Source organism: Enhydra lutris, unplaced genomic scaffold, assembly GCF_002288905.1.
Source record: "Enhydra lutris kenyoni isolate GAN:26980312 unplaced genomic scaffold, ASM228890v2 scaffoldscaffold28, whole genome shotgun sequence".
NCBI lineage: Eukaryota > Metazoa > Chordata > Mammalia > Carnivora > Mustelidae > Enhydra > Enhydra lutris.
The window spans coordinates 12,465,742-12,490,300 of NW_019154112.1; the positions used below are offsets into that span (position 1 = coordinate 12,465,742).

Here is a 24,559-nt window from a genome sequence, read left to right on the forward strand (position 1 = left end):
AAATCTGGGGAGAAATGTTATTTCTTATCTATTTCCAATTATTAAACATAAATTCTGAGAATTCATTGTCATTATCATTCCAAAAATCTACATGAAATTTCCATCAGCTCCAAGCTTTCTGTTACTACTGTATTTTTTTCTGCTGTTTCTGTGAGGTGTATATGAGTATGTGTTTTGTAAGGGTAAATACAAATTAAAAATAGGAGTCTTAATTCTGCCTGCTGAAAATGAGAGACTCCCTCTCCCAGCTCCATATCCTTCATCCTTTTTCTTTTTTTTTTAAGATTTTATTTACTTATTTGACAGAGAGAGATCACAAGTAGGCAGAGAGGCAGGCAGAGAGAGAGGAAGGGAAGCAGGCTTCCTGCTGAGCAGGGAGCCCGATGCGGGGCTCGATCCCAGGACCCTGAGATCATGACCTGAGCCGAAGGCAGCGGCTTAACCCACTGAACCACTCAGGCGCCCCCCCTTCATCCTTTTTCTTAAAGCATTTACTTTTGAAAAATAATAATCGTTAAGTTCTTTCTCTGTGTCTTTGAAATGTATGTAAATCTTTTTAAAAAGCTAAATAGACTCTTATAGGGAAGACGTAGGGATGTCTTTCAGAGAGAGACAGAGGTGATAACAAGGAAGACAGGGTCTCTACCTCTCAGTTTCTATGGGAGGGGAGGAGCGTTAACCTTCAGCAGGTACCTCGCTCTAAGTTGCAAACTACCTGCATGAAGATAGAAAAAGCTTATTTCCCCCTCCTCGGATAAAGCCAGTTAACTAACAAGTGGCCACCCCATTACCAGGTGAATTTAAGATGAACCATGTGTGGCAAATGAGGTTCACCCTTTGTGCCACAAACCTGGAGACTCATTTACCATGTGGCTGCCACTGTAACAATACCTTTCAGTAAAAGCTACAGAAGAGTTGTCGTCATTTGACTTCAAGTAGTTACCTTTATTTACTTCTATTCAAGCAGTTGTCTTTAAAAAGGCATTAAGGATTATCACAACTGGAAAAAATATTTAAAAGGCAAGAATATAGGTAACTCAAAATCACAAGTAAAGGGACGGATTAGGGATTCAGGGTTTTCCATTGATGAGGAGTTGTATACTACTCGCTGTTCGTTCAAGTTGGGACCTCACAGTAAATAATGCCATCCGATGAATTGCAGTCTTGTTTAAAAAAGGGTATTATACATTTACTCTAAATATATCCATAATTAATAGTCTCCTGCATTCTGGAAAGATGTGCTTAGCCTCTGCAGCTTTATTCTAGGGAAAGACACTATTTCCTTCCAGTGAGTGAATGAGGCTCTCCTCTAGAAGAAAGCCAAGGACAAATATATAATTCAAGCTAGCAGAAAAAGATAGATTCAGGGTCTTACACTAAGGAGTGCTCTTTTTTCTTCCTATGGCCAGAAGCACAGAATTTGTACCTGATAATGAGGTAGACCCACACTGGACTATTTTTAGAGCCCCTATCATAACAGGAATAAAGAGCATGCTTTGCTCCTGAAGGCCAAGAACATGATTATAAGGGGAGAAAGGGATAGATGGTTCACTTGAACCTCAGAAAATATTATTATTTCCAAGATTGCACTGTTCTCTCAGAATTAGCAAAGGTCAAGTAGAAAACTTAAAGAATTTTAATACACGGTTATATTAAATTTCCACAAGAGTTTTTAAAATGTTCTTATTCTCCCTCTCTTAACCTCTAACCCACTTTTTCTGTAATTTGGAGGGGGGAAGTGTTATTAACCATACATAGTTAGTATAGCACAAATAGCAGTGAAAGGTATTTTAAAAGAATAATCAAACCAATAAGGCCACGTGCTACACTGATCATGTATAGCAGAAAGAGAAGAAAAGCAGAATTTAAATTTTCTTATGAGAACTCATTTTTACAGCTCTTGGCTTTGAATCCAAATGCACATCTGCATATCTGATCCAGATTATACATAGTGTTGTAGTAAATGCAAGGGATTTTACTTGTTATTACCCCACAGTTCGGTTTGTAATGTTTGCTTTTGGATTTGCTGTTTCTCCCATAGTCTGTAGGCAGGAAAGAAACTGGTTGCTAAGGCATATAGTTACTATGTATTGCTACCTCAAAGTGAGGAATTACTTCAGTCTGTTCAGTTTTTCCCACATTTATAACATCATTCAGTCCATTGATTGTTAGGATAAAAGAGATCACTTACTTCCTCTAAAATTAGTATAATATAATCTAAGATGACTTTTATTTTTTTAAAGATTTTATTTATTTATTTATTTGACAGAGAGAGACAGCAAGAGAGGAAACACAGCAGGAGGAGTAGGAGAGGGAGAAGCAGGCTTCCCACTGAGTGGTGAGCCCGATGTGGGGCTCGATCCCAGGACTCTAGGATCATGACCTGAGCCAAAGGCAGAGGCTTAATGACTGAGCCACCCAGGTGTCCCTAAGATGACTTTTAGATGCCTCCTTTTATGTTCTTGGGACAGCAAACTATTAACAGTTTTTAACATTTCCTTATTTTTTAAGAAAATATTAAAATATTTTCCACGTACTTTTTAAGCTTTCCTTAACCAATTTTGTTTTAAGTTTTGAAACGGCTCCAGACTTACCTGTTGTGCATCCTCCCATTTTTCCTTGTTTTCTTCATCTAGAAGGTTGCTAACTATTTGGAAGAAGTTCTGCAAATTAAATTGGATAAAAGATTTAATGTTACATGAGGAATCCACTTTTCAAAAACATCCATTTGAACTGACTGTGTGATAAGGGTATAAACACTCTGTCATATTGCTTTATAACCCTAACATACTATTCTAGAAGATCTCTGAAGGCCCTTCCTCAGTACCATACTTCTGGTATTTCTCTATAACTTCACATACACACCTCAGAAGACACCAGAATAGGTAAAATACTTGGGTTTACTTACAGTGATTTCTTCCATTATAGTCTCTGTATTGTATTCTGTTGTGCTATCATAAAATTATTCCTTGCAAATGAGTTTTCTTCCTTTGGTAGTGAAAATCCCTTAAATGTCTAATTACAAGCTATCCAATTAATTGTGAACCATGATGGCTAGTTATACTGCTATTCTGAAGAACACTGCAGCGAAGACACAGGCCGTGGGAAAGGCTGAGGCATGTGACAGGCTTCCTCACTTGGATCCTGGGTCTGCACTTCCTGGCTATTTTTCTCAAACTTTTACAATTACCTCTTGCAAAGATGAAATGGAATTTTCCAAGTACCTGGCATATAGCACATGGTTAAGTGCTCAATAAATCCTAGCTATTTCAAATAATCATTCTTTATTCTGCCCTTTGCCAGCAAGCCAAAATGGAAGAAGGAATAGACACAGTTGCAAGTTCCTATTCAAGGGCCAAATCCTAGGCATCATCCTCGTGAGCTAACTGCTGAAGACCTATTGGCTTGACTTTAGTCTAGCAGTATCCCTGATGAGTTTCTGGTTTTCCCTTTCCATGCAGACAGGTGTGTTTGGGCTCTCATACACAAGCAGAGACTCAGCTGAGATCATCGGCATTAGTGCCCATTTGACACACAAGGGATCTTGACCAGAGAGAGACCTTCCTGCTCTCCCATGCTACACTGTGTCTTCAAAACTCAGAGGCCAGGAGAAGATCAGAGTGTCTGTTGAAAATGAATAGTGACTTGGGGTCACAGGAGACCTAGGAAGTGCAAAGTGAAGCTGTGACATTTATCTTAAGCTACATGGATAGCGGTCCCTCAGTTGTGTCCTCAGAGCCCATCTCTTCTTCTTGGCTTGTATGTATTGTCACAGGAGCACTGCCTCATACTGATACATCAGCTCAGGAGAAGACCCCCTTCAGGGGGAAATAATCGCAATTTTTTAGCTGCATCAGTCTCCCTCCCTATCCAGCTTTTCAAAGAAGGTCTTTATTCAAATTCAAATAAAGTCACCTGTTTTTAGAAGAAAAACAAAGCTGCTTCACTTCCTCTTCTCTTGTGCTTTGAAGCTGTGAGTATCTATATTTAATTGCCCTATTTGTGCTATTTACTTTAACAGTTCCTGGTAATCACATGGTTGAAACATGTTTCAAGTCATAACCTCTGTAAAAGTTACAGAATATTTTACACGGCTCTTGAAAAAATTGCAAGTCTGTTTTAGACCTGTTTTCAATTCGTTTAACCTTTTTGTGCTACCAGCCATTTTTTTTCCACTTAAAATTTCCTGGTTGGAGTGATAACATTTGAAGGGCTTAGTCCATTGAGCTGCAACTCTACCTATGGGCAGAAAGAATTAACCTTCGGCGTTCTCCAATTGCCTACGGCTGCTTAACTCAGTAGGGGACATGCTGCTAATGAGGCAAAAGTTGCAGATTTCATCCCTGTCCATGCCAGTTAGTGGTGGTGAGGTCCCCAGCCGCAGTCTACACCCTCACCCCCGCTAGCTTTCATACACGGGTATGCCACCGCTAACAAAAGACACCAAGAGAATGGGAAGCAATTTGTGCAGACGTGTATCCATTTCTGAGAAAACATTTCACAAAGCAGGTCTTACTGATAGTGGGTCAGTGGCTCTGCACTGTATATGAAGGTCAGGGAACAGACACAATTCCTTGACCAAAGCGATATATTCAGAGTTCAATTTTTTTTTTTCTTAAATTGCCAAAGGGCATATATGAAAAATACAAATTACTAAAATACACCTTCAACTAGGCAAACAGTGTAAAACATGTTTGTATCACCTTCCAAAGCAATATGTCGGACTTCATTAATCAGGGTGGAAAAGAAATACAGATAAAGTTCTCCTTTCTCCCTGTTGACTGGACAGGGAATGATCTGCCATGAGACCATGTGGGGCACAGTGAGCTAAGCCTGAAAACCAAAGGAGGGGGATGGGGGCACTTACAGGAAGATTTTCGTATTCCTCAGTGTACCCTCAGTACACACAATGCCTTGTCCTGGGCCAGTATTTAATGGAGCCCTAACTTAGAGGAAATAATGAAGTCACGTGGCCACTACACCTCAGGATCTCGAACAAAACTCAAGCATCATTCCCTTGAGCAGACCCTGCTCTCATCTCTCTATCAAATCACTTCGACATTTGCTTAAAGATAAGACCGAGAAAAGAGTAGAATCAAGTTGAACAGTATTTTTTGAGAAGGGACATATAACACCTTAGGCCACCTGACTGAATTTTTGAGGAAAGTCTGAGGCAACTTCAGTTGATGAAGATGTACGGCTTGCTGGAGTTGTTCAGGAACTCTGCTCATTCTGGCAGGATCTCTCTTTTGGTGACTTATGGGTCAGGTCACTTAGGTTAGGCCCTGAGCTGCAACTGACAAGAGGTTTTTGTTTTGTTTCCTTTTCTTTTATCAGCCCCAATCTCTATGACCTAGACTGTTCTGAAAAATTAAGTGTCCTTGGCCAAAGCTGTTTGGAGCTTCACAGGGCAGACCTGGCTCCAATGTCCCCCACATTCATTAACTGTGTGGTTCTAGGCGAATGTTGCCCACCTCTGCACCCCTTCTCTAACCCGTACGATAGAAACCGGAGATAACGGCGGCCTGCCAGAGCCATAGTGAAGCTTGGAGCTAATTCCTAGCACACAATCTGACACACGGTAAGTGCTCGATATATGGCGGCTTTATGATTTTATTCCTTCCCTGTTATCTTTTGTATGACTGGTGGCATGATTTGTATTTATGGCCACATGACGGCAAATATGCCCCATAAGGCTGTTACAGACTTTCACAACCCAGGGTGGTCTCTCCTTCTCTCTTTTATAGCCTCTTTCTTTCCAGACAGTATGGGAAGCACAGAGCTTATTCACCACTAACTTCAGGGCCTATCATTTATCTGGAGAAAGCTCTCCTTCCTAAGAAATGTACTCAGCTGGGAGGGTTTTCAGTGTTGTTATTATCAGACAACTACTATGTGAGAGGCATTGCGCAATTGTTTGCTGGACACAAAGGTCGGGGGACACGACTCCTCACTTATTCTTTGCAGCGAGTATTATGAAAACCGGTGCAGTAAATGTCTGTTATAAGAGAAGCCATAAATGTTTCTGCCACATTCAAAGTGCAAGTCCTAGGTTTGGCCACATGAGACTAAAAACCACTCTATTTTCTGGAAAGTGATAACTAATGATTTGTTTTACATCTGATTGGCTTCTGCTTGACAAATTTCTCATGTATTCTATAAAATTTTCTATAAATATACTGAAGCATATATGAGAATTTAGATTTTGCTGAAGTCCTTGTGGGAACAGAGCCATAGATGAAGTTAGTGATGTGAAATAGCTGAGCTCTGGGAAATGTGTTCTCCTTCTCTTAACCCATCAACAAAATGCTTGAGCACTGAGAGATGAAGACGAGCCCTAAGGAACAGATTTAATAATGTAGATATGAAAGTTTTAAGGATTCATGATGGTCTTTAAGAATTATGATGGTCCTGACTAGAAACATAGGAGGAACATAAAAAGTCATAAAGGCTAAACAAGGAGTCAGAGACAAGCCATTAGGATAAGGATGCGCAGAGCAGGATAGGCCATTGACTCCCTAATCGGGAGAGATATTGATAGCTGTAAGGCCATGCATGATTTAGCCCATTCTTATAGCTCTGGCTCTGCCTTAAGCTATCCTGTCCCACAGTCTCTATATTACAGGTTCATTAGACTTCTTCATGCATCCCAAACTCTTCCCTGCTTAGCCTCTGGACCTATACAATGCTGTTCTCTTTCCTTGACTGCTCTATCTCCTGTTCTTCACCCAAATAACTCTTTCTTGTCCTTCATGTCTACATCTATATGCAATTTCCTCAAGAGGGCCTTATCAGAGCACCACCACCACCCTAAGTTTTCAGGGGCTGCATGTTTCCTTTTCCTGATTTTAATCAGTGAACATTTTTATTTTTCATTTACCAATACCTTCTTCATTCAAAATTAACAAAAAACATCCATGGACAAAGGAAACTATCAGTTCATAGAAGTAATCAACCATAAAAATAGGATGTAAAGGACACGGTTATATAAAGGGCCCCTGTTCTCTGTCCTGATAGTTGGTTTTCCCCAATATACGGTGAATAAGTATTCATCGCTGGCTCTATTCCATCTCTACATCCCTGCCTGACTGACTCATCAGAACTACCATGCACTGACCCAGGGAGAACAACCGCACTTCACCTTAACATAAAAGAGAGGATAGTAATGCAGGCAGCCTTCCAATTGTATAGCACCCACTTAAAAGGTGATAAACATGCTGACATGTAGTTGCATTGTGTAGTCTTCTCTTCAATTATATCATTATTCTTAATTATGATGTACTTGTATAATGATCAGTTCGGGGCTTTTCCCTTCACCAGCTTACACCTCGTTGGGATTATTTCACTCTTATGCCCTAGTGTACAGCATAATACAAGGAAAATGTAAATACTCAAATATTTTAAAATGTGTACAAAACAATGGGCTAGACATCGAAAGAATTAAAAAAAAATTAACAAATGGCCCCCCACCTAATTTTCTACCTCCTTTCAAATCAACACCTTCCTCTGCCACATATCAATGCCAGCAAGTTCCTCACTACGTCCAGGGAAGGAGATATAACACTTACTTTTACAGATAAGAAAACTGGTTATCTTGAATGAATATGGACTCAAACTCTTCCTATTTAAAATGGCATCCTGAAGTCTTGGGGCCATTCTAAGCACAGACATACTTCCAAGACATTGTAGGGCCTAATTAATGGGGCCTAATTAATGGATGGGAAGGAGCTGTGCATAGCTGACCCTGGTCCTCAGATTTAAATCCACTGATGAAGAGACCTCCTCTTTCAAAAATATAGTTCAGGGCGCCTGGGTGGCTCAGTGGGTTAAAGCCTCTGCCTTGGGTTGGGGTCATGATCCCAGGGTCCTGGAATCGAGCCCCACATTGGGCTCTCTTTTTGGCAGGGAGCCTGCTTCCCTTCCTCTCTCTTTGCCTGCCTCTCTGCCTACTTGTGATCTCTATCTGTCAAATAAACAAATAAAAAATCTTTAAAAAACAAAAATACAGCTCACTCTTTGGCAAACACAGCAAACCTTCCCAGCCCTACAACTACCACCATCCCACCCCTGGCAGAATGCAAAGGTCACAGAAGTGCTGCTTTGTTCAGCAAAAGAATGGAATAAAGAAAGTTATAAAAATATAACCCAGGCAGCAAATCATAGTGGGCTTTGGCAAGGAAGAAGACTGGGGAAAGGAACCTCAGTTCCTTTTTCAATAGCTCAAAAGAGAAATTACGAAGACCTAAAGGGCAGCAGCAGGTGTGAGAACAGAAAGGTGAGGGAAGACATGGAAAATACCTAAGAAGCACAAAGTATCTACTCACTTATTTATTGAACATCTAGTAAATACCTGGCAGTTTTGTAAGTGCTGCGAATACCACAGTGAACAATGCACATGAGGGTTCCTACTCTCATGGAGCTTACACTATAATGGGTACTGGAAAGCAATAAATAAGCAAATAAATAATGATTTCAGGAGCAATACAAAAATAACACAGTTTGTGGGAGTAGAGAGTGACTGGGTTGGGAGGGGTGTGTGTATGTTTATGCGAGACTACTTTGGGTTGAATATTCAGCAGGAAGGTGACATTTAAGGTGAAAACAGAGTGGTAAGAAGGACGCAGCCTTGGGAAGACCTGAGGAAAAGAGTTCCAGGAAAAATGGGAAGAGCAAGTACAACTTCTCAGGGTAGAGGCGACAGTATGGACAAGTTTTAGAAAACAGAGAGAAAGCCAGTATAGCTGGCGTGGTCTTAAAACAGGGGTTGGATGTAGTGGAGAAGGGAGAATGTGAACACAGGATGGAGAAGACAGAGGTCAAGGAAAGTGATGTCTTAATCCCAGGCTATTGTTCTGTGACGTGAGTTTCATTAGAATTAAAGATGTGACTTTGGCTGCTGAGTGGAAAACAAAGTGCAGAAGAGTGAGAGGAAAAATAAGGAGGTCAAAAAGTAGTCTGTCTTGCTTATTGAGGCCGGAGATGATGGTAGCTTGGTTTAGGGAAACAATATGACATAGCGACAGATTGCACAGGAGGGAAAGTAAAGCATCAAAGATCAGTCTTTGGCTCCCAGCTCAGGCAGTTTAGAATGAGGACGCAGTTAGCCATGCTAAATACCAAAGATGAAATAGCAGTGTCGCAAAAGAAGACAGTCAGTTTCATTTTGTTCAGTTTGAGTATGAAGTGTCTATAATATATCTAAGAGAAGAGGCCCAGCGGGCTCTTTTAACTAAAAGTTGGAAGCTTAAAAGGTAAACATTTCTGAATCATTAGTTCTAGTTGAGAACTGGAGACTTTGTGGGGTGGGGAGGGGAGGATAACCAGGAATAGAGCTGAATGGGATGTAGTCAAGGTTAAAGCATTGCTGACAGACTAGATAGGAAGAATAAGTAAGAGAGATGGGAGATGGGAGATAAGAAGGTAGGAAGAGAAGCAGGATTTAAAGGTGACAGAATAAAATAAATTCAGAAAGAAGACATTGGATTGGGGAGATTAATCTGGAGGAGACAGACTAAGCATTTAACAAGAGTAAAAATCCAAAGAGGGTTCAAGACGCAGTTCTATATATCTCACGTATTTTTTCAGCCTCTATGCACTTGGCCACTGACATATGCATGTAGGATATACAAAACCATGAATACAGCCAGATTATAGATGAAGACATGGATAGCATATGCCCAACTTCCTCTGACCTGGCTATGACTCTACTTCTTAATCTTCTATTCAAAAAAACATACGGAAGTGAAATTAAGAAACATCATTATACAAATAATCCTGGGTTTGTCCTAACATACTTTTTAAAAAAACTAACCACCCCTAAAGAGTACTTGAACTTACTTTTTTTTAACAGGTGAATAGAAAAAATAACTCATAGCTAATTAGGGTGAAGAGTCATGATATTGTGGCTTAAATCTTTTAACTAGAATATCTACCCACGCAGCACATCAAGTAGCCATTGACAATGAGAAACTGTCAAGGTTCAGGAAAGTAGGAGACTATAATCCAGGCTGGCCCTTGGCAGGTTCTGGGACCAAGATATATAGGGAATAGGAGACAAGAAACTGAGCCACTGGAAAACCAGGGGATGAACTGAGGTTCAAAAGGATTAGGGTGTCAAGGTCAATAGGTCAGTAGTGGTCAGAAGACTTCTCCTGCCAGCAGAGCTGGACTGTCCCAGCTTGACCACTGGAATCTGCCAGATCTAGAGGAACAGAAGAACAGATTACTGAAGCAAATACCCCTACTGTTCACTGGGTTAGAGGAAAAAAAAAAAAAAAAAGCCAGATTCTTAAAAGATACCATTTTTTTCTTCTTCTTTTAATCACAAATCTCACAGAAACTCTGACTCATTTTGAGAACGACATCAGAACATTGTTCCTGGAACACTGGCTGTCTTTCACACTATCTCATTGCTCTGCCATGATGTAAGACAGTTTAACTTGTGGAGTTTCTGAATAGCTTGGATGGGCGATTTTTCACTCAATGCTACCAGTCCCTTCTGGCTAAGTTCAGGACCCATGACTCCAGCAAGAGGCAGCAGAGAGGGTGTACTTTGAGGTACCGTGGATGGGGAAGGCTAAGTGAAAAAAGGAAGCCATTCTACCTTCATTCAGTGTCTTCAGGCATGAGATCGGCATTACTCCTTAGGGTCCTTATTTGAAAAAGGAAGGTGAAAAAGTTAGTGATACTAATATGATTAAATATGCTAAGGATTATTAACCAGAGGTAGCCTGGCAGAGCAGCCAACATTACACAAACAGAACTCAGTGTGGCAAAATCATCCTGAAATCTAGACAGGGGCTGCTGCTTAAGCAAGGAATGATATAATGATCTATTACCAAAGTTTGGGCAGGCCTGGTTGATACAGTGAAGAGCCAGCAGGTGCCAACAGCACACACACTTCACAAGTTTACCCCTGGCAACACTACAGGCAGCAGCCATAGTAGATCCTGTCCTGGTATAAGATGCCTGGCACATGCCCCTTTGCTAAAAAGAAATTCTCACAGTCCTTCAAGATTCACCATCATGGGCTGATTGTGTCCATCCCAGATCTGAATGTTGAAGCCCTAACCGCAGCCACCCCCCACCCCATCCCAAAGTACCTCAGAATGTGTCTATATCTAGAGAAAGAACATTTCAAGAGGTAATTAAGTTATAATGAGGCTATTAGGGCAGAGCCCAATCCAATCTAATGAGAATCCTTATAAGAGTAGGAAGTCAGAGGGTGCCTGGGTGGTTCAGTGGTTTAGCCTCTGTCTTCAGCCCAGGTCATGATCTCGATGTCCTGGGATCGAGCCCCACATTGGGCTCTCTGCTCAGTGGGGAGCCTGCTTCCCCCTCTCTCTCTGCCTGCCTCTCTGCCTACTTGTGATCTCTCTCTCTGTGTCAAATAATAAATAAAATCTTAAGGAAAAAAAAAAAAGAGTAGGAAATCAGGACACACAGAGATACCAGGAGCCTGCGCCATTGATAAAGAGGCTCTGTGAGGACACAGTGAGAAGGCAACCAGATGCAAGCTAAGGAGACAGGCCTTGGGAGAAACCAAACACGCTGACCCCTTAATCCTAGACTTCTACCTCCACAACTATGAGAAAATAGCATTCTACTGCTTAAGCCACCCACTCTGTGGGATTTATTGTGACAGCTCTAGCAAACTAATTCATTCTCCAATAATTTTTTAGAAGAAAAATCTTCGAGGGACACCTGGGCAGCTTAGTCTGTTAAGCATCCCACTCTTGATTTCAGCACAGGTCATGATCTCAGGGTCATGGGATCCAGCCTTGAGTTGGGCTCTGCACTCGTGGGGAGTCTGCTTGAGATTCTCTCTCTCCCTTTCCTTCAGCCCCTCCCCCTGCTCTCTCATTCTTTCTCTAAAATAAATAAATAAATCTTTAAATATACATAAAGAAAAGAAAAACCTTCGATAGTAAGTGGAATCACAATAGAAAACTACTTGTATATTTTGCTAATGCAAGTCTCAGTACTTTCCTGACTCCAAAAGAAATAATAATTCTGAAAGAGACAAAGCTAACAGATGTTTTATTATATTTTTAAGACCCAATCGAAAAAAATTATTTACATTACATGGCATTTAGCAGTCGATAGGCAGTACTACACATATTCTTAAAACTTCGTAGCCTCCCTTCCTCTTCCCACCCTATTGCTGCACATCCTTTGCTCACATCCTTTGCTCTCTCTCGTGCAGACTGTGAGTCTCCCTCAGCCAGCAGCCATCTTCTAAAGTTCGCTCTCGTAGGATTTAATCATGTTGATTTGGGAAGCAAGATTTGTTGCTTAATATCTCATTCATTTAAGGAAATCATGTGTTGCTGACTTTCTTATTTTCACCTTTATAATAAGGGCAAGATTTAAATAATACCTAGAAAGAGCTGTTGTTGTACAGGGCTCTCTCTGCCACAGAGAAACCATAGGAAATCCTCTCAAGCTGTTGAGCATTGAAAATAGCAGCTGTTTATGACTTGGAGTGACTGCCGGCTGGGAGTTGTGGTCCTGTCCACAACTTGGTTCCCACTGAGCTAGAAATCCTAGTTCTTGATGTAAGCCATTCTCTATGTCCCCTTGCTCTCTATCTTTAAAATGGCCTTGCAATGTTGACCTTAAGGACTAGTGCTTCTTGGGGCACCTGGGTGGCTCAGTGGGTTAAGGTCTGCCTTCGGCTCAGGTCATGATCTCAGGGTCCTGGGATCCAGCCCCGCATCGGGTTCTCTGCTCAGCAGGGAGCCTGCTTCCTCCTCTCTCTCTCTCTCTCTCTCTCTCTGCCTGCCTCTTCGCCTACTAGTGCTCTCTCTCTGTCAAATAAATAAATAAAAACCTTAAAAACAAAACAAAACAAAAAAACTAATGCTTCTTTTCTGACTGCTATTTTCCTGGACACATTTTCTACCCTTCTCCTCTGTAATAAGTGATTTTTAGAAAGTGCCTATACTTCCCTAGGTGGTGCCATGAGGTGCATCTGACCTTTCTCTCTTTTCGGGAGAGATACCAAAGTACTTATGGGCGTTGGCGACGGGGACTTATGACCCAGAGATGTTTCAGGCTTTTGCTTCAACAGCATTTCCCCTTCTCAGATAATAAGGGTAGCTACATTTCTTGAGCTTTTACTATACTGCAGGTACTATGTAACTATGAAGTAGGGGCTATTACCCCCATGTGATGGAAGAGGAAACTGAGTCATAGAGAGGTCAAGTAATTTGTCTAGCATCCTATAGCTTGTGAGCTGTGACCTGAGGCCAGGGATTCAGCCTACAAGGCAGGCACTCTTAGTCATCACACTCTACTGCATTTCTTAACTCTCGTACTTATGTCCAAGGAAATTACTAATGATCCTAGTTGCACAGTGTTCTTTAAGCAAAGGATTTCAAGGCACCAGGCTGTGTCTTGAATGCTAATGCTGTTTCATAATTCCAAACCTAAAGAGCCTTTACTAGATCTTATTTAGTCAAAAGTATTAGATTATTTGCACAGATGAGGCTTATCCGTGCATAATAGCATTATATTATAATACAATAGGTGCTTCCACATTGATCAATCTCGTCCTTTGTATGCAAAAGGTAAAAGTGTCTCACACTGAGACCTTAGGAGAAACAATGCTCAAGGTTCTCTCTGGGTGAACTACCACCATGGAGGGGCAGCATGAAACAGGTCCACAATGAAGCACATACGTCTGAGTGTATGTAACACACTCAGGTATTTTCTAATCTTTTCTAATTTGTTACAAAAAGTTGATCATGACCCTCTATCAGGTCAACACTTAATGTCTGAAAATAACCTGAAAAATTTGAAAACAATTTGCTCATCCAGAGTTTTAGGGGAGAAGGGAGAAGATGCTTGGCTTACCTGAAATCACTAACTCTGCTTTTTATTTAATTCCTTGGTCAGTTAATGCTGAATAATTTTTAAAGATTTTATTTATTTATTTGAGAGAGAGAGAACATGAGTGGGGCAGGGGGAGGAGCTCAAAGGGAGAGAGGGAAGCCTCCCTGCTGAGCAGGGAGCCCAATGCAGAGCTCGATCCCAGGACCTTAAGATCATGATCTGAGCCAAAGGTAGATGCTCAGCCTGAGCCCCCCCCAGGTGCCCCTGAAATTTTTATTTATTTTATGGCTTGCATTTAAGAAAGAGACTGGAAGCCAAGGTTTGAGTTTTCTGCTTAATCTCAATGGTTGGGAAATAAATTCTCAAGCCTAGGGAATGTATTAGAAAAGTAAGTTATTTTCAAACATTAAGTGTTGACCTGATGGAGGGTCATGATCAACTTCTCATAACAAAATAGAAAAGAATAGAAAATACCTGAGTGTATTACCCACACTCAAGGTAACTATTATTTTGTGAAACTCTGGTTTTCAACTCTATACGGATGTAAATTGTGTATCCTGCAGTGGGTCACAGTCAAAAGCATTTGCAAAACACTGAGTTAGATCAACAGTTTTCTCAGGACACAGAACGGTGCCTGAATAGAGATCCGTCTCTGCTTTCAGCGAGTTTGAGGGGCATAATACACGATGATGAGTGTACTGTGTATACTCCAGGTGTGTATTCTTTCCAATGTTTTCTTTCTTTATTTCCCAAATATATGTTATCTCAAGGGCCTCCCTTTCATTCCGTTAAGAGATTACTCCTCCTTCTCTGATCCAGTATCATTAAAGCATGCTTTCTTCTTTCCTTACCTTCAGAACACTGCTGTAGTCTCTCCATGGGGTTCTTTCCCCCAATCTTCCTCTACTCACTAATTCATATTATCTTCCTCTGCCAGACCATTTCCAAAAATAACACTTACATTTAGTTACTCCGTTTATAGAGAATGAAGTCTAAACTCTTCTCTGGCCTTGACTCTCCTGTCTTTATGATCTGCATTTTCCAACATGTATCCTATTTTTTTTTTAAGATTTTATTTATTTATTTGACAGAGAGATCACAGGTAGGCAGAGAGGCAGGCAGAGAGAGAGAGAGGAGGAAGCAGGCTCCCTGCTGGGCTCGATCCCAGGATCCTGAGATCATGACCTGAGCTGAAGACAGAGGCTTAACCCACTGAGCCACCCAGGCTCCCCATGTATCCCATTTTCTACAAACCTTGGTCTCCGGAATGTGCCATGTTCATACCACTTTCATGCCTTTGGTTGCACAGTTGGACTACTGTCTCTGTGCTCAGCTTTTTTCTCCAGATTCTGTCTCAGGTCCTAACTCTCCCATGAATTCCTCTGTTACTACTACACTTCAGCTCTCGTTCAGCTCTCTATGCTTTTAGAATTCCTAGAATTGAGACATACTGTACTTTATCTCTCTTCCTCATTGCCACAGTCTACCCTCATCCATAAGGTGTTTTTTTCCCCTTCCATTATATTGTAAGTGGCCTGGAACAAGGCTTATCTTGTACTGTTAAGAGTTACAAAACTAGCAATGTGATTATGGAGTACCTACTATGTGCCAGAAATTCACAAATATCATTATGCATGGATTATTATGTATTTAACCTGTGTTTTTTTTCTAAGCTTCATGACAACCCTGAGAAAGAGTTATTGTCAAACTTCATTTTTCGTGGATTCCATATTTGCAAATCAATTACTTGCTAAAATTTATTTGTAACCCTCAAATCAAAACTCAGTGCTTTTATGGTCATTCATGTGATGAGGGAACAGAAGGCTGGCTGAGGACATAGCAAAAGCTGACACCCTCCAACTTTCCCCCACCCCCACTCCTGGGTGGGACATACGTGACATTCTTTAGGAATCTCCCACCCATCTTAATGTTAATACCTTGCTAGGCAAAACCACCTCCACAAGGGCAAGCCCTCTGGTATCCGGTGTCTTGTAGGTCGTCCTCTTTAGCATATGAAAGTTCTATTGAAACCTCCCTTTCCCTTACCTTCCCCCAACTCCAGGGTACAACACCTGCCATCCCTCACAACCCCGGGGGCAGCAGCTTTTCCTGCCCACGGGTCCTGTCCCCGTGCCTTAATAAACCACCATTTTGCACCAAAGATGTCTCAAGAATTCTTTCTTGGTCATTGGCTCCGGACCTCACCCCACCGAACTTCACTTATATTCTAGAACTTCATCACGTGGACTGTGTGCAGAGTGGCAAACATCTGAGTCGCCCACTGCGTATGTACTCCGCTGATGACAAACATGGCAACGCTCTGACTTTTTGTTTTAGCTCACATACTTGTGTAAGGGTCTATTCAGCCAGAGCGGCCCACCCCGGTTGAACTGCCATTTTGATGTTTATGCAGTAAAACTTAAATTGACCTTGCCACCCACCCAACCCCACCATCCCCCCCAGGGGAACTTACTTAAAAACAAGTCCCGGAAACCAGTCCCAGATAACAAAGTCCAAGTACAAGGGTGGGTCAGGCCAGGTGGAGGTATTCAATCAGTGGGGGCGCATACTGTCTCCTAGCTACCAAGGAGTATGGGCCCTGCCTTTTGGGCACCTTTTGGGTGCCAATTCTGACCAAGGTGATAGGCTGGTTCAAATGTCTACTAGGGTAAATTGTAATTCAATTGGTCACCTAGCATCACTGTGCAGCTTTCTCTGTGTGTTACAATTTCATTGGCCACCTGTGTGTGGACAGGCCCAACCACACGGCCTTTGCTCCATAAAAGTTAGTCTGGAAAGCAGGGAGGGGTCGCCCTCTTTGTAATAGGGGCGGCCCCGACCAGTCTGTTTGACGGTCGGTTTTAATTCTTGATGCTTGGCACGAAATAAAGCTTTGCTTGACCTTCGCTTTGTATCAGTCTTGCTCCTTTAATCGCGGACCCATTATTGGGGGACCCAACACTTGTAAACATGTTCCTTTTCATAGCCAATTTAATGCCCCCCCGGCCGTTGGTTTTTGTTTGTTTGTTTTCTTTTCTGTGTGTGTGCTTTTTATTGGTGATTTCACATTTTAAAATGTCCCATTGCACAGTCTAAAGGACTATCTAGTATTCTTAAACTCAAAAAGACTGTCATGTGCCTTACAGAGAAAACATATGTATTAGGAAAACTTTTTCTGGCATGAATTAAATGTCTTGGCTGTGAGTTCAGAGTTAATGATTAACCATATACCTTAAAAACAATGTCTTTTAACAGTAACACACATAAAACAAGGTCATGTATTAATTGGTTAATGAAAATGGTATGAGCAAATTCTCAAAGGAACCTCATCCTGTATTTTGCCTAGGAGTAAATGGTTCAGTATTCATTAATTTATTGTTTGCCACAAATCTACACAATATAACTACCATGAATTATGAAAATAGACCATACTTCTATGTCTCCTTTATTTCTTATTTAGATAGGAAGACATAACATAGAGAAATATTAAGTAACATGTTTGAAGACACCAAGATAGTTACTAGACAAGCTGGGATTTCAACTTGCATATGTCTGATTTAATTCTGTCAAGTCTTAAAGTTTCAGCGTGTTGCAAATTCAATTTTCTGTTGATAGAATGAGTCTCACTACAAATTTTTCCAGTGGCTAAAAAGTAAATAAATTGTTGTGTTTTTCCTCTTTTTCCCTTTCTTTCTCTAAACTGGATGTTCAGAGTTTTATTTGTGTGTGTGTGTGTGTGTGTGTTTGAACAATGTAAATTTCCCCCAAATTACTATGTTATTTATATTCATTTATTAATTACTTCAATAAATATTGGAGTGTCTACTATGCTTCAAGATATAACCATCTCTCAACAAGTTCAAAATTTATTGCTGAAAACAGACCTAGAAACAAATAATGAGAATATTATGAGAGATATTACAATGTTATGTAAGAAATATGCTAGAAGCAGAGATATTTACAAGGTTTCAAAAGGCCAGAAAATTAGGAAAAACTTGAAATCTGCCTGGGATTTTATGAGAAGACTTGCGTAGAAGGGATTTTTTAACTGGATCGGGAACAAACTTGCATCAGATTGGAAACAAGAAAGATAAACTAACTAGAGAACCAGCAGGGAGAGACTTAGAGATATGACAAAGCCCCAGAGTTTGGAAAACAGTGTATCAGAAGGGAAAAGACTTTTGGAATATCTTTTCTACAGTTTCCAAAAATAAAACTATTATTTGCTTTATCATTTTAAGACATACAACCACACTTTATTTTTCCCCAAGTTTAATAGGTTGTAGCTATTGCAGCTCACTTTCATCAATTCATCAAATCAATCTTTTAGTGAATCCGGCATTAGTAAGCATTTTAACCAAAATGCACTGCTCATAACTACATTGAAAAGAATGCATTCTTCTTAAATAATTTCAGTTAATCTTTCTTTGTTCACTTCCCAGTTTAAGAAAAAAGAATGAAAAAAACTTAGTGGTACCTGTGTAATTACCAATTTTGGGTTAAGATTCCATGCTAAATCTTATTTGAGGAGGAGGATATCCTGGAGCTTGGCTGGGATCCAAAGATGGATCAGGAAAATGTCTTCTTTTTCAAGGATTACTGATTAGTGTTAATAATATGAGATATAAAGAGATATAGGAGAGAAAGTACCATTAGAATTCGGAGGCCCAGAGTACCAAGAAATTAGGTTAGGAGACTGGGAGAAATCAAGCCAGTCTAGGAGCACAGAGGAGGCAGAAACCAAGAGCTAAGAACATAGAGTGCACTCAAGAAGCAGAATGTGGTGGGGCAGCTGGATGGCTCAGTGAGTTAAGCACCTGAATCTTGGTTTTGGCTCAGGCCATGATCTCATGGGTGGTGAGATTGAGCTTCATGTCAGACTCCGTGCTCAGCAGAGAATCTGCTTGAAAGATTCTCTCCCTCTGGCCCTCCTCTCCCTCTAAAATAATTTTTTTTTAAGCGGGAAGTAATTCATTTGACATAAGTCTGTGAAGAGGAGGAGTAACTCATGCATTTAGCTGTAAAGATAGGTAACCTACATACTGTGGAGTATACTAGAAAACAACATGAAGACTTTGAGTTGTCATTCAAGGGGACTTGGAGTTCCAGTGAAGGTTTCTGATCTAAGAAGTGACATAATCAGAGCTGTCCTAGGATAACCACTAGGACTATGATGTACAAGATGAATAGAGATGTAGGTAAAGCTCTGAGGGAGGATTAAAGGAAAGAAGCCATGGAAATAATGTAGGCTGAGACAATTAAAGGCTTAATTAGGATAACAGCAATGGGAAAAGAGAGGAAAGAATGGATAGAAAAGATACAATTGTAGGCATAGCCTATAAGAAAGGAAAAGAAGGAAAAGTCAAGATAACATTATAATTCCAGCCTAAGGACTACTAGTTCTACAAAGAGAAGTATAATATGCAAGAAAACTTGCAATTCAAGATAAGCTTAGTTTATGCCATATTAATCCTGAGGTGCCAGCCAATCAAAAGTGCCCAGAGCCCTTGGAACTAGAGGACTGAAGTTTAAGTAAGGTACAGGTGATATGGAGTAAGGTTATAAATTAGAGTTTATAATCAAGCAAAGATGATAAATGTATAAAAATGTTTCTATAAAGTGGTGGAAAGTAGAATAAAAGAAGTGCAGTTGTCTGGGATTTCAGAAAAGAGAAAGATCATTTTCAGATGGAGTTTGGGGCTTGCTGATCTGGCACTCAGAAATATTGCTAGATCCAGGTTAATGATTTTGACAGCAATGGAAGAGGAAGGAATTCCAAAAGACGAGGGCATTCCAGGGGCCTGAAAAGGCACCAGTAAAGAAAATGAAATAGAAAAATTCAGCTCCTGTTTGTGAAGGAATGACTAGGACGCCAGCATGCTGAGAATTTTGTGTAGTGTGGAGGATTAATAAGAGAGTGGGACAGAAATTTCTAACTATGCCAAAATGACAACAAAATAATCCGTAAAACTGCTTTATTTAAGTCAAACCAGCTAATGTCCCCATGCCTAAACCTGCGATTGAACTCATTGCTCATTGGGCCAATGCACTCTAATAAGTAACTAAATCAAAATATGTAACTCAATCAGAAACCTGGTCATCTTAATTTTTTCAGTTTCAGCATCTAAAAATCTTAAAGTCCTACACTCTTGAGGGTTAAAGGAGGACCTAGAGATTATTTAATCATTCTACCTCACGTTTCAACTGTGAACATCAGTATCTGAGGTTTTTTGAAATTACAACTTGTATTTTGCATCAGCCAGTTCAGATGTTATTTTTTTAATGTAAATTCTAATGGATAGAAGTATTTCAGAACTACGGGGAAAATATCAGCTTGGCTTACTTTATCACGTTTTTAAAATCAGAAAACTGTTTTATTCTTTGTAAAAAAGAATTCTTGAAATGCTCAAATGACAGTAACAATCCTTCCCCCATATATTTACAAATAAAACTGAGTTCTTGGGCACTGGTGATATAATATAAAATGCAGCATCAATAATTCCCATTTCAGTTACTTTCAGCAATATTTGCATATAATTTAAGTAACATATGTACCTCTATAAAAATCAGGGCATCAATATTATTTAAGAACAATTCCATGATTTCAAAAAGTCTTCTTTTCCTCTTTCAATAGCTGATTAAAACAAAACAAAACAAAACAAAACAAACAAAACAAAACAAAAAAACCCCTCTGCATTCTCCAAGTGAAACACAAATAAAACTCCCAAATGAATAGTAGGCTGAAAGAAAACTACCTGATCTCGGAGTTTTGCCAAAACCTTATTTTAATGAACTTTATGGGGAGATACAGAAAGAGCATTATACTGGAAATGCAGAAATCAAGTCAGCATTCTTGGCAGGAGTACATTTTAGCCTACAGCACAAAAGGAGTTAATCTGAAATGCAAACAGGATTTGCATTAAATTTGCTTTGTTTGCCATTCAACATGCTTTGCTTTAATGGCAAAGGCAATACTGAAATTGGGTGAGTACTTAAACTTTATTATGGAAATAAACGATGTTGCTCTAGAAGACTTCCATGACAAGAAAAACATGCTGTGAGGAGATACTGAATTTCTTATTTTCCTATCCAGAACAATTCTCTATTTGTCCAATATTTTCAGGCAAGGATTCCACAAAATTAAAAATGGCCTTCCCCCTTCTGAAAGCAAAACCCCAACAAAACTTAAACTATATCTTCTTTGCATGTTATAGTTAATGTACTTTCATTATGCTTAATGTACTTTTAATAGTCTCTTATGGCAAGATGGTGATATTAAATGTGGGAATAAAATATCCATGATACAACCTTGAGTTTGCTATACTGCCTTTTATCTGAGGGCTCAAAGCACTTTACACACATTCTCATTCAGTATCTCCTTGAGGTGTATTATGAGCATTTTATGGTTGAGAACACTGAAGTGTACAATGACTAAGAGAATTGAGGTCATTTCCAGAGCTCACACTAAGCACAACCCGAGTATGTCCCCTACAGGAGTAAGTGCTCTCTCCCTCCAGGCCAGAACGTCTCCAAAGGGCTGCAGCACTGGCCTCTCAGGGCCAAAACCTGAATGCATGTTCACTAATCTTTTCATTCAGGGGATTGTCTCTTACCTGGACACCATCAGATGCAGGGATGTAACTTGCCCTTTTAAATGTGTCTGTCACATTTCTGAGAATTTCCACAGACATCAGAAGATCACCTGCATAGAAATTTTTCCTCTGAGTTAAATCCAACAGTGTCTTGGTCACCTGGGACATTCCATCACCTGCCAACGTTCGTTGCCCCTTAGCAAGGTGTTCTTTGATCTGTGATGGTCAAAAGAACAGAACAAACATCAGAATCTTCATTACTATTAATCTATATATTTTTATCAAAAAATTTATTTAAAATTGCAGAGTCAACTTTAAAATAGCATTGCAAAACTATAAATTTTGTGTGTTTCACACTGAGATGGATAAACATCCAGCATACAAACACTAATGAGTATATACACTTTGGCAGGCATGACAGACTTGTCTTTCTAGTACTCAGAACACACAGTTGAACATATTGGCAAAAGTTTGGGTTTTTAATTGAAATAAAAATTTTAAAAAATACTTTTGCAGGTGATAAACAAGTTTGATAATTCAGCAAGATGTGATCAGAGACAGGAGATTATAAACATCTCAAAATACCTATTTTTCTAACTTCCAGGAAAGATGGTGGAGTAGGAGTACCCTAAGCTCACCTTGCCACTTGAATACAACTAGCTAACACCCACATCAGTATAAATAACTGAGAAAATGACCCAGAGACTCCCAGAACAAACTCTCCACAGTTAAATGTAGAGAAGAGGCCATATCAAAGAGGAAAAGAAGGGTAGAGATGTGGGACTATTGGTGGGAAGGAGGGGGAGAGCTGCAGTCAAAGAAGGAAGAAATAAGATAGTCACACCAGGGAGTACACACAGGGAAGATGAATCCCCATAACATCTAGCTTTGAAAACTAGAGGGGCCACATTTTTTGAGTTCTTACAATCAGCAACCTTAAAACCTGGAACTTTAAATAAGCAGAAGAGCCAAGAGGGCGAGAAGAAATTGAGTTCCTGTCCTTAAACAGACAATGACTCAACAAAGAGCACCATGGAGATACAGCATAGAAGCAGCAGTTTGAAAAATGCCTGGGATACGTGGGAGGGAGAAAAATGTGTATACTAATCCCAGATCTTGTGCTGGAGGGATAGATTTCTCTAGGAACAAAGGACAGGCTCCATCTCCCTCCCTTGCCCCATCTAAACATTCACCCTCCTCCAGGAAACAGCTTCTGGCCAACGCTCATTACCCAGCTTGCTAACAGTGCACCATAGACATGCATTCTCCTCTTGCCAGGCCTTCCCTCCACGGTCCCTCCCATAGTAGAACCACACAAACCTTGCTGACACGGGCATTCTAGCTGAACACTTGTGTAGATGCACCCATCCACTGAGCCTCCCTTGGTCACTATAAGCTGCAGGTTCCTTCCCATTAACATGGATATTTCTGGCATCACATGCCCCACACCCACATTCTCCTGCAGTTCAGTGCTATTGCTTCTCTGGCAAGTGCCTGGTCTGAGTCACTTAACCCCAAGGCAGCCCCAGACTGGCCCACTAACAATACGGGAACCAACAAGTATCAGAACCATTGCAGATGATGGGACTGAAGCAAAAGTGGCTCAGCCACAACAGCAGGGCACATACAACACACATAGGAAATATCCCTGAAGCTCCAGGTTCTAGTGAACAGGATACATTGCAATACAGGGCACTATAGGACTTCTTCTACATAAGGCCATTACTTTTAAGAGAAATAGTTAACTTTCCTAACACATAGAAACAGACACAGAGAGTTAGGCAAAATGAGGAGAAAGAGGTATATGTCCCCCAAAAAGCAACAGGACAAAAGCAAAGCAATAGACTTAAATGAAATGGAGATAAGTAATATGCTTATAGAGAATATAAAGTAATGATCATAAAGATACTCATGAAGGTTTGATAAAAGAGTGGAGAATCTTAGTGATACTCAACAAGCAAATAGAAAACATAAAAAAGAACCAATTTGTGATGAAGAACTCAATAAATGAAATAAAAAATGACAAAGTGGAATAAATAGTAGACTAGAGGAAGCAGAAGAACGGATCAATGACTTACAGGAGAGAGCAATGGAAAGCAATCAGACTCAGGAAAGAGAAAAAAAAATACTAAAAAGTGAAAAAAAGACCTAGGGAATTCAGCAACACAATCAAGCATAATAATTTTCACATTATAGGGATTCCAGGAGGAAAAAAGAGAGAGAAAAAGGGAGCAGAAAAATTTATTTGAAGAAATAATAGCGAAAACTTACCAAATCTGGGGAAGGAAACAGAAATCTAGATCCAGAAAGCACAGAGAGCCCCCAACAAAATCAACTCAAGAAAGTCCATGCCAAGACACATAATAATTAAAAGGGCAAACATTAATGATAAAGAGAGAATTTTAAAAGTAGCAAGAGAAAAGAAAAGTTACAGGGGAAATATCATAAGGCTATAAGTTGACTTTTCAGCAGGTCAGAAGGGAATGGAATGATATAATCAGTGCTGAAAGGAAAAAACAAGACCAACAAAACAAAACAAACAAAAAACAGCAGCCAAGAATACACTATCCAGTAAGGCTATGATTCAGGATAGAAGAGATCAAGAGTTGCCCAGACAAACAAAAGCTAAAGGAATTCATGACCCTGAAACTAACCCTATAAGAAATGTTAACTGGGACTCTGAGTGGAAAGGAAAGACCATAAGCAAGAATAAGAAAAGTAAGAAACAGAAAAGCAGTAAAAATAAATATATCTATAAAAATCAGTCAAAGGAGTCACAAAATAAAAGGATGTAAAGTATGACATCATATACCTAAAATGTGGGAGGGAGAGAGGTAAAGAATGGGTTCACTTAAGTTCATTCAATTTAAGTTAATAGAAACTTAACAGAGACTGTTATATGTAGAAGATGTTATATACAAACCTCATGGTAACCACAAATTAAAAACCAGTAATAGATATGTAAAAATGAAAAAGAGAAAGAAACCCAAGTATATCACTAAAAAAAGCCATCAAACTGCAAAAGAAGAGAGCAAGAGAATAAAAGAACAGAGAACTAAAATAACAACCATAAGACAGGTAAGAAAACGGCAATAAGAACATAACCATCAATAATCACTTTGAATGCAAAT

General features: G+C 39.9%; 1 protein-coding gene across 1 annotated transcript in view; it reads right to left on the reverse strand.

The window, feature by feature from the left end:
- The window catches only part of LOC111152280 (adhesion G protein-coupled receptor B3), a 724,443-nt gene that overhangs the window by 346,322 nt on the left and 353,562 nt on the right, over positions 1–24,559 (reverse strand). Inside the window, exons 11-12 of the mRNA XM_022510749.1 lie at positions 21,450–21,644; positions 2,595–2,663 (exon numbers count right to left, since the gene is read on the reverse strand). Of these exons, the coding sequence (XP_022366457.1) occupies positions 2,595–2,663; positions 21,450–21,644 (264 nt within the window). The remainder of the gene's footprint in view (positions 1–2,594; positions 2,664–21,449; positions 21,645–24,559) is intronic.